The sequence below is a fragment of the Protomyctophum parallelum genome (assembly GCF_964188405.1).
Source record: "Protomyctophum parallelum genome assembly, chromosome: 3".
Taxonomy (NCBI): Eukaryota; Metazoa; Chordata; class Actinopteri; order Myctophiformes; family Myctophidae; genus Protomyctophum; species Protomyctophum parallelum.
The window spans coordinates 21,260,974-21,276,076 of record NC_139698.1 but is presented as its reverse complement, the minus strand read 5'-3'; the positions used below and the strand labels follow the sequence as shown (position 1 = coordinate 21,276,076).

Genomic DNA, 15,103 nt, shown 5'->3' with positions numbered 1-15,103 from the left:
GGCTCCTCAAACGTGCTCAAAGTTGCCTATACAGGCTTTACACATTCACCAAATCAATGAGTATAGCAACAGTTTCTCGTTTAATCCAATTTATCCAAAGTGGTGATTGGATTGTAACGGAGGAACACGTTTTCAAATCAAAGTATTTCCAATTCCAAAAGGCTGTCGCTGCAGGTCTCGCAAAATGAATACACACAGGTTGCGTAGCAGCACGACATGCGTGAAGTGCCGCCCATAAGCATCAACAGGGCGTGCCGCTCTGCCGCGCGGCGGCCAACTTTGTACAGTTGTAGTAAAAAAAACAAAAAACAAAACACTTTCAATGCCTGGAATTAGAACATGAGCGTGAGCGGGCGTCTGACGCCGCCGGTGTGGGATAGGTCCATTGAAAATAATGGAGGTGGCTGGTGTGCGCCATTAGCAGCCTGTAGCTGTTTCCACACTTAGTGTTAGTGTTACCACACACAAGTGTGGTAACAGCTTGGCTGGTTGGTTTCTTTTATATCCGAGATGTGTATTGTAAAAGTATTGAAAATTGTAAATACCTCAAAATGTTTCTTACTTGAGTAAATGTACTTAGTTACTTTCCACCACTGAGCTCTACAGGTGCCAACACAATGCGTGTCGTCAGCAGAACAACTAACGGACAACACACAGAGGATTTGTTTTGAGCTGAGCTTGCAGGAAACGCCATAATGCATATGAAATGGTAATGTTCAGAAGAGCCTGCCACTGCTACAGAAAGACAGACAGTACACCAAGGATATGGGGGGGGGGGGTGGGGGGAGAAAGGCATTCTGGAAGAGTGATTTTCATATTGCGTGAGGGAATCTCTTGGGGAACTGACTGCAATAGAATTTCCAGTGGTGGACTCAACTCCTTAAATCAAAGTAGAGCCTATAGGCAGTGGTGGAAAAAAGTATCAACACTGCAATATAGAAATACTCTGTTACAAGTTAAAGTCCGGAATTCAAAATGTACTTGAGTAAAAGTACAAAAGTATTGTCATCAAAATGTACGTGCAGCGTAAAACAAGCTCATCGTGACACATTGTAAGCTTGTAGATCGGCTATTTTAAAATGCCCGGAATGTAGGCCTATATATAGGGCCCGGCTGAAGTGGTTAATGTATGTGTGTTGCCCTATAAGGCAAATGTTCTATTTTTCACTTGAAGTAATTTGATGGTACGTGGTTGTATTTATGTTTACATTAGAAAAGCTTGGAAGTAGCCTACTTTATTGTGATGTTCTTTATTAAGTTCTTTATTTTGAAAACTCTTTGTATTTAATGAGTCACTTCCTGCCGGCACCATTTTGATGCAGCAGTGCACAGAGATCACAGGCTGTTCAGAGCTGTGAGCCTAGAATCCCATCCAACCCACATGGAAGCATTTGAGAGGAAATCCCGTAAGTTGTGTTGATTTCAGTTAACCTTCTGTGACCATGCACTTTGATGTTTTGGAAAAGTTATTTCTTGAACATCGTTTGCTGCTGTCTGCAGAGCATAGTAGCCTAGAGTGCATAGCCTACAGGTGTATGTCATCCTGCTAATTGCCTTGAGTGTGTGTAGGTGATTAGCTACTCAATTGGTTTCTTTCTTTTTACTGTGAAATGTTTACAATTGAGAACACAGACCCTGAATGTTTGTATTGTTGTCAGTTTTCACCGTTGATGAGGAAGAGCAACAGTAAATGGTCCAATCTTTGTCTTCATTGGCTACGGTTTAACTCTGTGTTTAGTGTCAGTTCTCTACACTGCTTGAGAACACTACAGTATGGGTTGTATAATAATCAAAATCTAAGAAGTAACTAGAGCTTTTAAAGTTTTCAAATAAACGCAGTGGAGTAAAAGTATATAAGATTTGCCTCTGAGATGTAGTGGAATCAAAGTATTGGAAATTTAAAATACTCAAGTAAAGTACAAATACCTCCAACATTTTACATGTAAATGCACTTACTGTAAAGTTACTTTCCACCACTGACTATAGGTACTCCTGGCCAAATATCACTCCACTACCAATCAGAGCTTTATTGTCATAGCACAGGTTTACAAAGTAAAACAAGATTTGTTTCTGTGTAGTTCCCATCGTATCATTATTTCTATACAAAAAATAAAGGGTAGACGGGGGGAGGGTCATGGGAAAGGACTGGAGATCACACATACTAGTATACCTGAGAATACGACGCGTGAGCATATCAGCAGATGCATATACTGTGCACGACAAACATGACATGATTATGGATGTTAATAGTTGTGTTTAAATGACGGGTTAAACAGCAGAGGATGGCACATCTTAACCCATTCTGGGCGGGAACCCCTGTTGTTGTTTTAAGCATTATGTTATACTTTAGCTATTGAAAAATAGCAGATCTACAAGCTCATAGCTTGAGCTTGTAGGTCTGCTATTTGTTTAAATCGTTAAAATGTGGCGCAAATCATTGAATAAATATTTCAGAGCGAACATTTTTAACAAAAATATTTGCTTCTGGGGGGGTCCCTGGAACTACATATTTTGAGATGGGGGTCTGTGTGGCCCAATAATTCTGGGGGTCCTTGACATGAAAAAGGTTGAGCACCACTGACATAGAAACATAGGTTTTTAAGAAAGATGTTAGGATTTAGAAGCCTTTTTTTTAATCGAACTCAGTCCAAAATGGGTTAAAGTGGACTTGTTGTAAAAGACAGGACGGTTTCACGTCGCTATACACAGTGCTTTCTGTGATGGAACAGGCTGGCAGCAAATCTATCAAAAGGGCTCCATGACAGCCCTGCATTGACTTTCTTAGCCTATACATTTATTTCTCTTTTCTTCCCCCCCCCCCCCTATTGACTATCCACCTGTCACCCAAAGTACTCAGGTGTGCAAAAGGATGTGTGTTGTTAACCCCTTTCGACCTGAGGACGATTCTACAAATGCCTTCTAAATCCTGACAGTTTTCTGAAAAACCCCATGTTTCTATGTCAGTGGTGCGCAAACATTTTAATTTCAAGGACCCCCAAAAATATATGTAATTCCCCCCCCCCCCCCCCCCCCATCTGAAAATATGTTGTTCCAGGGCACCCCTCCAAGAAGCAAAGATTTGAGTTGAAACGTTCGCTCTTGATAGAATAATATATTCAAAGACATATTCAAGATTTTTCAAAAATAGCAGATCTACAAGCTCGTACGAGTGCCGCGCTATGAGCTTGTAGATCTGCTATTTTTCAATAGCTAAAGTATAACATAATGTTTAAAAAACACCAAAAGGGGTTCCCGACCCGAACGTGTTAAAGCCAGAGGGGGGGTGGGGGGGAGGAGTGTAGAGGATGGATCAATGCAGGAACTCCTGACATGCCGCTTGTCGTGCAGCAGAGCAGCTCGTTTGCAGTGCCGCCGGCCTGGTGTGTGTATCCATCTATCGCCAACATCCAATTAACCCGTTGACCTGACTGCCGTGGAAAACCACTGACCTATCGGATCGCGCGACTACTCGCATCTTCCGTCTTCCTCTGCCATTTTGCTCGGGTTTAATTTCCACTCGCATGCACTGCTTTAATTTATGCACCGCCAGAGTTAATTTATTATGCTGCCTTTCGTCGAGTTTGCTGATCGGCTCTTTTATTTTTGGCGTGCTGCGCAACGTTGCACGGCACAAACGTGTCCGTTTGGTTCCCTTTGTACACTCTCAGAGTTAAATTAACTTTGATTTTAGTCCAAGAAATCGAAATGCCATTAAATGGGGGTCCGTATCCTAATGCATGTCAAACCTTGACATCCTTGAAATTAAACGGGTTGAGAATCACTGCTAGAGCCGTAAAAATCTTCTCTTATGGGGCTCCCTGGCATATCTCTTCAAATGGGGGTCCGCGTGTTAATTAGTGTCAATTTGGGGGTCCTTGACATGAAAAAGTCGATTGTCACGGTGTTTGTGATATGAAATGTAAGCTTACCCTAATCACAGTAAACATCATGTCTTCAGTCATTTTCAAGTTACTGTAGTATAGTAACTTCAGATGAAATCGAGAATCATTTTGAATATCGTTTTTGGATTGAGAATTAAGTTGAATCGAATCGTGACCCCAAGAATCGAAAATCAAATCGAATCGTGAGACACGCAAAGATTCACAGCCCTACTTCTAGGCCTATAAGGTTTCTGAAAACCTTCCAATTATCATTATTATTAAGCGCCGCTTATACGTTGTTCTACCTTTGATGCCATGCCGGGCATCAAAGGTATAGATAGAACAACGTATAAGTTGCATCAGGCGTCAATGGGTTATGACGGCAAACGCAGCAATATATTGCAGCTATATGGAAATCGCTGTCAAGACATTCTTCGTAAAGCGATATTTCTTGGGCCGGACATTGAGTGATGTCAGCTGGCAGCTGCAGGGACTATTGGCAGACAATTGCTCAAAACATGACCTACTAAACCAAATCTTGAAAGAGGAGAACAATAGAACAACACAGTGGTTCTGAATCTTTTCAGTCCGCTTGAATCAGTTCCATGGCCAATTTTGTTTGACCATGCAGTGCATTGATGCAGTAATGGTATTTTAATATTTTCTATTTATTTACTTCATTTGAGAGGTCTATTAAAAGTCCTTACGTATATTGTCACTTTAGAAATGTGCAGATAGGCTATACACTGATACTGTTCTGCATGTTTGGTTTGTTCACTGCTGAGTGAGAAAATAATGTTGCTTCGCCCAGAATCTGTTGTGGGCCCTCCGCGGGGTCCCGACCCACATGTTTGTGTTAGGCATGGATTTGTTATTTCCAAAAACGACGTCCCCTCGAGTCACAGAAATCCTCTCGCCTCTGTACTACATGGATGTGTCCAAATTGCAACAGAACAACGCCCCGATGGAGTCACAGAAATCATCTCACTGTTGTAAGGCGTGGATTTGTCCTAAATGGTCAGCCCCCCTGGCCTGTGGAGTCACAGAAATTGACAGGGCACCAATTTTCAATGGAACATATCTGTCTGTCTATAGCAGGCTCAACTCTGCCCTCTCCTGGTTGGAATGCAAAACTGCCCCATGGCTCACATGAACGTGCTGAGTGCTGACTACACTAGACTTCCTATTAGGCTACTGTAGATCAGTGGTAGATTATTCTGTAAGAGCAGTAGAAGTGAATTGTAGTTAAATAATACCAACTTGAGTCCCTGGCACAAAACATTTTCAGGTTGGGTTCTGTGGCCAAAATACATAACATGTTGGACTTTGGTGGTCCTTGACATGAAATGAAGATCATGTTTCACAACTAATGATTTAGAAGCCATTAATCGAGGTAACCGGGAATGCTTGCCCTATTTTTTCTCCGCTGATATCACATCACGCCAAGCACTTGGTTTCTTGTATTCTTGAAATTTGTTTTGAGGAATTAGGGTTAGGTTTTGGCACAGTTTACTGAGGTTAGCTACTGCATCGGCTATAAGCTATATTTTATTGCAACAGTTGCCAAATCTTGCTGCTGCGTTTGCAGTGCACATTGTTGTATTTCACCCAGTAGGTAAACTAGGTATGGGAGGTTTCTTTTTTACCGTCATGTTTTCAAACTCAATTTGGGTGTGTGTAATCTGCTCTGATTAATTGGTATGGTGTCAAGTTGTTGTGGTTAATGACGCCTGTCGATGCTGATTGTCTGAGTGCTCTCTCTCTCTCTCTCTCTCTCTCTCTCTCTCTCTCCTCTCTCTCTCTCTCTCTCTCTCTCTCTCTCTCTCTCTCTCTCTCCTCTCTCTCTCCCTCCTCTCTCTCTCTGCATGTGTTCTACAGATGAACTTCATCTGGTCTCTCTATCTATAACCTGCTGATCAGAGGCAGATTCTCAGCGGGTGGTGGGGGGGGGGGGGGGGGGGTGTGCTGAATGGACTCTTTAGCCAATCAATGGCTTTAATTATTCAATTAAAGCTCTGAGGAGACAACTGGAAAACTAGCCGACGCCAGCACTCGTGCTGGAGGACACGCACCGACGAGTGTGCGTTGAGAGAGAGAGAGAGAGAGAGAGTGAGAGCGCGCCGTGCAGAGCAGAGAGATTGTGAGGACAGGATTTTCCTGGTCCTCAAGACATTTAGACATTTTATAGGTGTTGGGGTTTGGAGTCCTGGCCTCCTAACAATGGCCTCCTGTGGTTTCCAGGGTTTGGTTCCAGGTCCAGCATGGTGCTCACTAGCACCAGCAGCATATCTACCTGACCTGCTAGACCGGTAGGGGGTCTATAGGGGTCTACTGGTCATCCCTCGTACCAGATTAATAACCAAAGGCGACAGATGGATCCTTTCAGCCTGTATAAGCTCCCAGACTCTGGAAGTCCCCTGCCTGCCGTATAGTGGTCCTGCAGAGCTGCAGTGCCTGTGGGCATTTTGAAGAGCCACTTAAAAACACTACCGTTTGAAGACAAGTGTCCTTGGTTTGTTTTTCTTCTTTTGTTGTTATTTTATGTATAGGCTTTGTGAGTTGTCTTTGTGAGAAGTGCTATATAAACACAATGTACTTACTTCATATTTGTGTATAGGTGCGTAAGGATCCTCTTTATTGTTTATATGTGTAGTCCAGGTAAGTAAGTAAGTATAAGCCTTGCCGAGCCATTGAGCCCATATAGGGTATAGGAGCCTATCTCCTGTTTCTGTAGCATGAGGCAGTTTGAACTGCCCCTGGACAAGACGCTAGTATGTGACATGCATGGGCTCACAGCTCCAATCCAATCATTGATGCTGAGTGCCCAAGGAGGGAGGCACTGGGTCCATGTTTCAGAGTCTTTGTATGACCCAGCAGGGGATCAGGGCGGACACTCTAACCACAAGGCCACTGAGCTGGTGTGTAGCACAGCAGGTGTATGAGTAAAACGTATTTCTGTTCGGCTGAATTCCTTCTGACATTGCAGCAGCATAATATAAGCAGCATAATATAAGAAAGAAAAAAATGAGTGTGAGTGAGAGTGACCTGGTTGGAATGCTCTAATTAACCTTAAACTTGTTTTGAACTGCGACAAAACAAAATGCATGGTATTTACTATATAGGTCCCCGAACACAAATCACTTCAAAGGTATTTACACTCTTATTTAATAGGCTATAAATGTCTGGCCACTTGTCTCGATGCCAAGTTCTCATTAAAGGTCCACGTGGAGCACCTAACCAGAAAACATTAAGAGGACAGATTGGTTTCCTCTACAGAAACATGCAGCTGGGGACTATAACCCTAAGTTTTAAAAGCGGCGAGCGGCTCTGGGCGATAAAAATGTCCTGGTGGGCGTTCCTGCTGTCATTACCATATGTGTCCTCGCTTTGAAGCGCATGCAAAATGAGGTAAAGTAAGTAAATGATGCTGATGTGTGGTCCAGTAAGTGAAGCAAAGTGGAATAGGAACCCAACTTCGAACAAAGCAACACATGGATTTGATTGCTATATCGCCTGGACGATGGTCGCCCGAAAGATACTGTTCTGTTCTCAATGTGTGTGGAGGGTACACAAATAAACAGACAGCTAACACTTGACTTGAGAGGTGGTCAGAGGCAGAGTAACGTTTTGAAGGGGGCTTTTACTTCTTCTCCAAAACCATGATGAAGCCAAAATTGTAAAACTGAAACATAATGACACAAAAGAAGCACTAATTAAATAATGCCTAATTGTACAAACATTCAAAGAAATAATAAACAGGTAAAAACTATTTACATATATCTACAAGCTATTTACATTTTATATAGTAATTTCATGTCATTTAAAAGTGATAGTCTACTGTCTCTAATGCATAATGCTTGTAGACATTGTAGCTGTATGTTTTATGCTGTTTATTATTTCTTTGAATGTTTGTACAATTAGGCATTATTTAATTAGTGCTTCTTTTGTGTCATATTGTTTCAGTTTTACAATTTTGACTTCATCATGGTTTTGGAGAAGAAGTAAAAGCCCCCTTCAAAACGTTACTCTGCCTCTGACCATCTCTCAAGTCAAGTGTTAGCTGTCTGTTTATTTGTGTACCCCTCCACACACATTGAGAACAGAACAGATACAATATTTTCATGTTTTTGAGCAACGTTCGTCCGGCCCCTGCTATTATCGCCAATAGTTCTTGCCGGGTCCCATAGACAAATAATGTATACTTCTGGAAAATACACCCAGGCTATCGCCCGCTGTTAAAACGCACCGGGGGACCACCTGGAACGCCCCCCCCCCCCAAGCACCATGCACTGATCTGATGATGTCAACAGTTGGTTGAGAACCATGCACTGCTGTAAAGAAATAGAAGTCTGACTTGACTTTGTCTTTTTTTCTGTTTCAACCTCCCCCCATCCCCATCCCCCCACCACCCCCACCCCTCCTCTTCACACCCTCACAGGGGTATCGGCAAACAAGGCTTCCAATGTCAAGGTATGGTGGAGAAAAAGAGCACGCACACGCACACACACGCACGCACGCACGCGCACACACACACACACACCTTGGCACAGTCGATATCGGAATTGTTGTGCAGACCGATGTGTGACGGTCTGACCAATCCATTTTCTCTTGACTCCCTCCCTCCTCCTCCTCCTGCTGCCTCTTTGGATCTCTCTTATATATTGTATTTTTCTTTCCTCCCCCCCCCCCCCCCTTCCCCCCCCCCCCACAGTGTGTAACTTGTGGTGCACAAGCGATGTCACGAGCTTGTGACCTTCACGTGTCCGGGCTCTACCACCGCCGAACCCCGACCGGACGTGAGTAGAAACTACAGTATGCCTACAGTATATATGCTATTACAGTGCCGGCTCCAGGCGCAAATCAGCAGGGGGGGCATATTTTTTTCATCAAAGGGGGCACTTTATTTTCCAACACCCCTAAATATAATATACATTTATTAACAGTGATGGGGGAGCGTGCACCAAGTATACAGAGCCAACTCGGAGGAGAAGAGAGGATTTCAATGGATTTCGATTTTGTGTTTTTGTGGTCCACAAAGTATATGTCATAATTAGGTGACCTTTAGTCCAGGGGCCGAGACAGATTCTGGTACCACCTAAGGTGACCGTATTTTTTATTCGATTTTTGTATACTGTATACCTACATGTCTCTAGTTTATATTTTGGAATGATAACTATTCCAATTCAGTAGCTTAATGCCAGTTATATGTGACCACACCATTAACCACCTACTGTATATAAGGCACAACAATTAGTGTGTTTTTTTTCCCCGTGCAAAACGAATGCTTGGAATTGATTCTGAATCATAAAAACCCTAGTTTGACACATCACATGCTACTTAAAGTATAATGACATTTTGAATATCGTATAGGTATACGCTTAACCCATTTTGAGATTTTGAAGTTGATTATCTTTTCCCATGAAACTATCAGAAGGCGCTCCCCTTCCACTCTTCCTAAATATTTGATTCAACTCATGTTTAGTTTTTTTGCTTTTATCTGAAACCTTTTCTAAATATGAATTTAGGCATATATACTTATACCATCTCTGCCTGCTCGTTTTTCGGTCAAACTGGCCCCTGTCACCAGTTCAAGTAGTGGATATTTAAAAGACAATGGGCCTGATTCTTCAAAAACGAAATGCGCCAGAGTGTAACGGTGGCGGAAACGGATATCGTATTTATCCGTCCGATCATCCTACGTTGAGAGGACGTGTTATTCAGGGAAGCTGGTGTAATAACTTCATTTGTGCGGATTGCCGAGTGTATCCTTTCCGCATTTTTCCCAAGCGATTCGCCTGGTGTCGCCTGGTTAGTTGGAACATCCACGCCCATTCTACACCATATAAGGGCAACAGGAAATCTCAAAATACGTCATCATAGCCTGCACAGAGGATTTCAATTCTATACAACAGCGCGATGAGCTTGTGCCTTGTAGAGTAGTTAATTTTGACAGGATGAATGCACTGCAGGGTTATAAAAAAAGAAAGGCACCTGCAGAAGTAAAGAGATATCCGATACTTTTTTTAAATCAGAGCTGCATTGATTCATTCGGGGAATAGATTAATATCATCTCACTGTCAGCTGTCTGAATGCATATGTGGAGAATGGATTTGTTCTGAGCATGTACATGTAGGCATAGCTATTTAGAATTTCAACCATATACAGCGGGTAGCCTATATCCTATATTAAAATGATTCGCGGGAGTCGGGACACTTGGCAAACTTGATTGATCTCATGATGAGATCAATGTAGTAGCCTACAGCCTACACAGCTACAACGTTGCCCATATTATAATGAATTAAGGTGAGCTGGCTTAAAACCTGACTGGCCCAAATTGCACGCGCTGATGCCATAATGTGGATTTATAGGGCTAATTAGCCCTCGTGACTGCTGTCTGTCTGTCAGACCGGCATGTCTGTGAACCAGAATGCCAGTCGGGGCCGGGCCGTGTGTTCTGTCCTGGCCGGGCTCACCGCGCCGTTATATTAATTTTCCAATGTAAATTTCACCCAGATTGGACTCGGTTCAGCGGCAGCAGCATGCTGCTGTCCGCCCCACACACACACACACACACACAGTCACACACACCGACAGTCAAGAGAACTGACTCACTAAACAATACACTAACACACACTAAACAACGTTAGATTCGTACAGTGCAAAATGCAGATAAGTGTAGGCCTATGTTCTTATTATAATTGTGAGTTTGTTTTTTAACATGCAGTCCGCGAGAGCCGATCTACAAGCTCACAACGCGTTGCACTGCGAGTAGCCTAGAGAAGGCTGTCAAGTGAGCAGCGCAATCGCGCATGGCATGCTATAGAAATATCCTAATAAATAAATAAAAAGGTGTCGGGGCTTGCAGGGGCAGTTTCCTTATGGGACTCTATAGGCTAACTTGCCTCTAGAATGCATGCATTTAGGCATACAAGTGCACTCGGCTTTTATATATATATATATATATATATATATATATATATATATATATACAGTATATATATATATATATATCGTTTTTTTATGTGCTGATCGACCAATATGTTGGGGACACATGCCTACATATTTTATCTGAGATTTGGGGACTATTTATTGATTCAGCATGAAGACTAAAGCCTTCTGAATAAATATATATGCAAGTGTATGCTTCCGCAAATTTCTCCGCCACCTAAAGAGGTCCCGTAGGATTTAGCGGAGTTTCCATCAACCAAAGTCAGCGTCAAGTTCACGGCCATTTCCATGATAACATCCTCAATAACATCACAGGGAAAAATACGTTATTTTTTACCTGAAGTCAGCTTGTGTGGTACCTGGCCTTAATACAGTCATGCGAGTGTCAATGGTATACTGTATATGGTCACATACTGTACAACTGGCATTAAGCTACTGAATTGGAATAGTTTTCATACCAAATAAACTAGGGACAAAAATATATATATACTTTGTACCTGAGGTGGTACCAATTTGTGAAAATATCAGTGTTGGCCCCATACCATGGTGACGACCTGTCCTTCCACAACCAGAATTAATCAAATCTATTATCTACCTCGCTGCTTCTTTGTACAAAAAATTCGACTATAAATAAAAAAAATTAATGTATTTTGTTTTTAGCTTGTAGATCGGCTATTAGTCCAGTAATAATGTAATTTGACCTCAAACTAATTGCAAAAAAAATCCCTTTGCTTTAAGTAGCATGTGACATGTCAAACTAGGGTGTTTTCATGTTTTTATGCAAAACTAATGCTTGGAATGGATTCAACATCATGAAAACACCCTAGTTTGACATGTCACATGCTACTTAAAGCAAAAGGAAATCTTGAAATGATTTGCCTTATATTGGATGTCTATGGTGGCCATACTGTACAGGTAATTTTCAACACTTCCCCCTTTTGTATGTTATTCAGGACATATGTAAGATACAAAATCAGCTGAGTTTGTTTTTTTTGCAATTAGTTGGAGGTTGACCCCTTTTTTCCCATATAATGCCTGTACTATATTTGCAGCATGCAACCAAATGTAAAATCTGGCATTACGACGCTGTCAACTCAAGGCCTGCCTTTGTCGACAAAATCAACGATTTTGTAACATTTTCTTTTCTTTTCTTTTCTTTTCTTTTCTTTTCTTTTCTTTTCTTTTCTTTTCTTTTCTTTTCTTTTCTTTTCTTTTCTTTTCTTTCTTTTCTTTTCTTTTCTTTTCTTTTCTTTTCTTTTCTTTTCTTTTCTTTTCTTTTCTTTTCTTTTCTTTTCTTTTCTTTTCTTTTCTTTTCTTTTCTTTTCTTTTCTTTTCTTTTCTTTCTGCAGTGGCTTATTTTCCATTCATTACCTCCTTTCACTCACACAATGATATGACTCATACCTCTACCTCAGTCCGTCCGTCTGTCTGTCTGTCCGTCCCCGCCTCTTTCTATCTTTGTCCTACAGGTTCTCGGAGATGGGTTGTTGGGGAGGGGGGGGGGGGGGGGGGGAAGAGCGAGAGAGAGAGAGAGGTTGGATGGATGGATGGAAAAAGATCAGTGTTCTTGTGATTTGGGGGAGATACAGTAATGTTCTTCTAAATAAACCACTGAATTTAGGTCAAGGAGTGCGTGAGTGCGTGCGTGCGTGCATCTTATAGAAAGTATCCTCTTATAGTGTTTGAGGGGCGCTAGCCCCTCCTATGCACAGCTTTGTGTGTTTGTAGCACAGCATGTGATGATTTGATTGGCTGGAATGTGTATGATGTATGGTGATAAGAGCGCCCCTCACTTCACACAAGTGTGATTTTTTTTGTTTTGTTTTAGGAGCACGCCAATAGTTTTAGTTTGTCTCCATCAAGCAGGTGCAATAGAATCCCTCTCCACCGCTCAATCTTTTAATATTGCTGCTCTTAGGGCAGATTAATTGCTATACATATTGATTCGGGGATCACGAATACAAAACTAATACAACACTAATATCAACATCCTAATACTGTCCAATAATTAGATAGGGAGGGGGTGCAAATGATGACAGGCAATTTCTGCTGTCAAAGTATGACTCCCCAGTCAAGAAACACTTTTTGTGTTTGAAATAGACACTCATGCTTTCTACGGTGTGATTTGGGGCCCTAAGGATGAATACAAAATGAATAAAAAAAACACTGTTAATAGACACTCAGTCAAAAAACCTACAATATGCATGTGTATGATTTGGGGCTCTAAAGATGAATACAAAATCAATATCAACATCTTAATACTGTCCAATACTTAGATAGGGAGGGGGGGGGAGGATTATGACAGGCAGTTGCTGCTGTCAAAATATGACACCCCAGTCAAAACAAATGAAACTTTCTGAGGTGTGATTTGGGGCCCTAACGATGAATACAAAGTGAATATCAACATTCTAATACTGAACAACAAATTATGACAGGCAGGCAGTTTCTATGTATAGCTTTTAAGCTGCCCTGAGAGCAGCATTCAAAAGCTGCCCTCGGAGCAGCAATTTAACATTGGTGTATTAATATAGCACATAAGCTGCCCTGAGCAGCATTCAAATGCTGCCATCAGAGCAGAAAATTAACATGGTTGTATAACTTGTATACCATTTAAGGTGCCCTCAGAGCAGCAAATTAACATAGTTGTGTAGCATCTAAGCTGCCTTCGAGCAGCATTCAAAAGCTGCTCCAGAGCCCGGGCAAATGCTTTTGTACTGGTTCTGGACAAAAGAGTTTTATTTGCATGGACCCCCTTAATATTGTCTCGTTTTGTATGTCCGTTGATAAAAGATTCCCACCACAAGCCAACGTGGCGATGAAGACCCTTGCTTCTCGATAAAAAAACATGTAATACTATAATTATTATAATAACAATTTATATAGCGCCTTTCAAGAAACCCAAGGACACTTTACAATACAGAGAAAAATAAACAATCTAATTGCCAAAGGCCTGTGTAAACAAATGTGCAGACTTGAAAGAGTTCAACGTATAGGCGTCTTGCGACGCTTCATGGGGAGAGAGTTCCAAAGGGCAGGGGCTGCCACATAGAAGGCTCTAACGCCGAGTGTCCACTTTTTCCGTGGCGGATGTTGAGGAGCCCCGTGTCCCAAGACCTCAGGTTCTGCTCATGGGTGTAGTCCTTGACGAGGTCTGTCAGATACCGTGGGCCTGCAGGGTTATGGCGAGATGTGTTGGTGAGGAGGAGTTTGTATATGAACTTATAACCAGAAGCCAGTGGAGGCGTTTGAGGGTGAGGGCGATGTGCTGCCAGCATTTTGTATATATGGGTGAGCACTATGGCAGCTGAGTTGTGCATGTACTCTCAAGGGCCTTGTTAGGGAGGCCGAACCAGACACCATTACAGTAATCCCGGGGGGAGGAGATGAAAGCGTGGATGAGGGTCTCGCCAAGTCTGGGAGTTCTGGAAAGATTTTTGAGGTGGAAGGAGGCGGATTTGGTAACGGATTTGATGTGGGATTGATGTTTCCATCCTCATGTTTCCACCCTCCTTTCCCCTCCCTGTGCCTTATAGCCCCTCCCCCTGAGGGGGAGGAGCCTTTAGTCCTCCTCCTGTCCCCTCCCCCTTGAGGGAGGAGCCTTTAGTCCTCCCCCTGTCCCCTCCCCCTTGAGGGAGGAGCCTTTAGGCCTCCTCCTGTCCCCTCCCCCTCGAGAGAGGAGCCTTTAGTCCTCCTCCTGTCCCCTCCCCCTTGAGGGAGGAGCCTTTAGTCCTCCTCCTGTCCCCTCCCCCTCGAGAGAGGAGCCTTTAGTCCTCCTCCTGTCCCCTCCCCCTCGAGAGAGGAGCCTTTAGTCCTCCTCCTGTCCCCTCCCCCTTGAGGGAGGAGCCTTTAGTCCTCCCCCCTGTCCCCTCCCCCTCGAGAGAGGAGCCTTTAGTCCTCCCCTGTCCCCTCCCCCTTGAGGGAGGAGCCTTTAGTCCTCCTCCTGTCCCCTCCCCCTTGAGGGAGGAGCCTTTAGTCCTCCTCCTGTCCCCTCCCCCTTGAGGGAGGAGCCTTTAGTCCTCCTCCTGTCCCCTCCCCCTTGAGGGAGGAGCCTTTAGTCCTCCTCCTGTCCCCTCCCCCTTGAGGGAGGAGCCTTTAGTCCTCCTCCTGTCCCCTCCCCCTCGAGGGAGGAGCCTTTAGTCCTCCTCCTGTCCCCTCCCCCTTGAGGGAGGAGCCTTTAGTCCTCCTCCTGTCCTCCCCCTTGAGGGAGGAGCCTTTAGTCCTCCTCCTGTCCCCTCCCCCTTGAGGGAGGAGCCTTTAGTCCTCCTCCTGTCCCC

The 15,103-nt window shown here is 43.3% G+C and overlaps 1 protein-coding gene across 1 annotated transcript in view; it reads left to right on the top strand.

Annotated features, from left to right (window-relative positions):
• Positions 1-15,103, top strand: part of prkcg (protein kinase C, gamma) — a gene marked incomplete at both ends in the record, with an annotated part of 71,014 nt that overhangs the window by 15,328 nt on the left and 40,583 nt on the right. Inside the window, 3 exon segments of the mRNA XM_083762067.1 lie at positions 8,320-8,351; positions 8,593-8,598; positions 8,601-8,677. Coding sequence (XP_083618193.1) covers positions 8,320-8,351; positions 8,593-8,598; positions 8,601-8,677 — 115 coding nt within the window.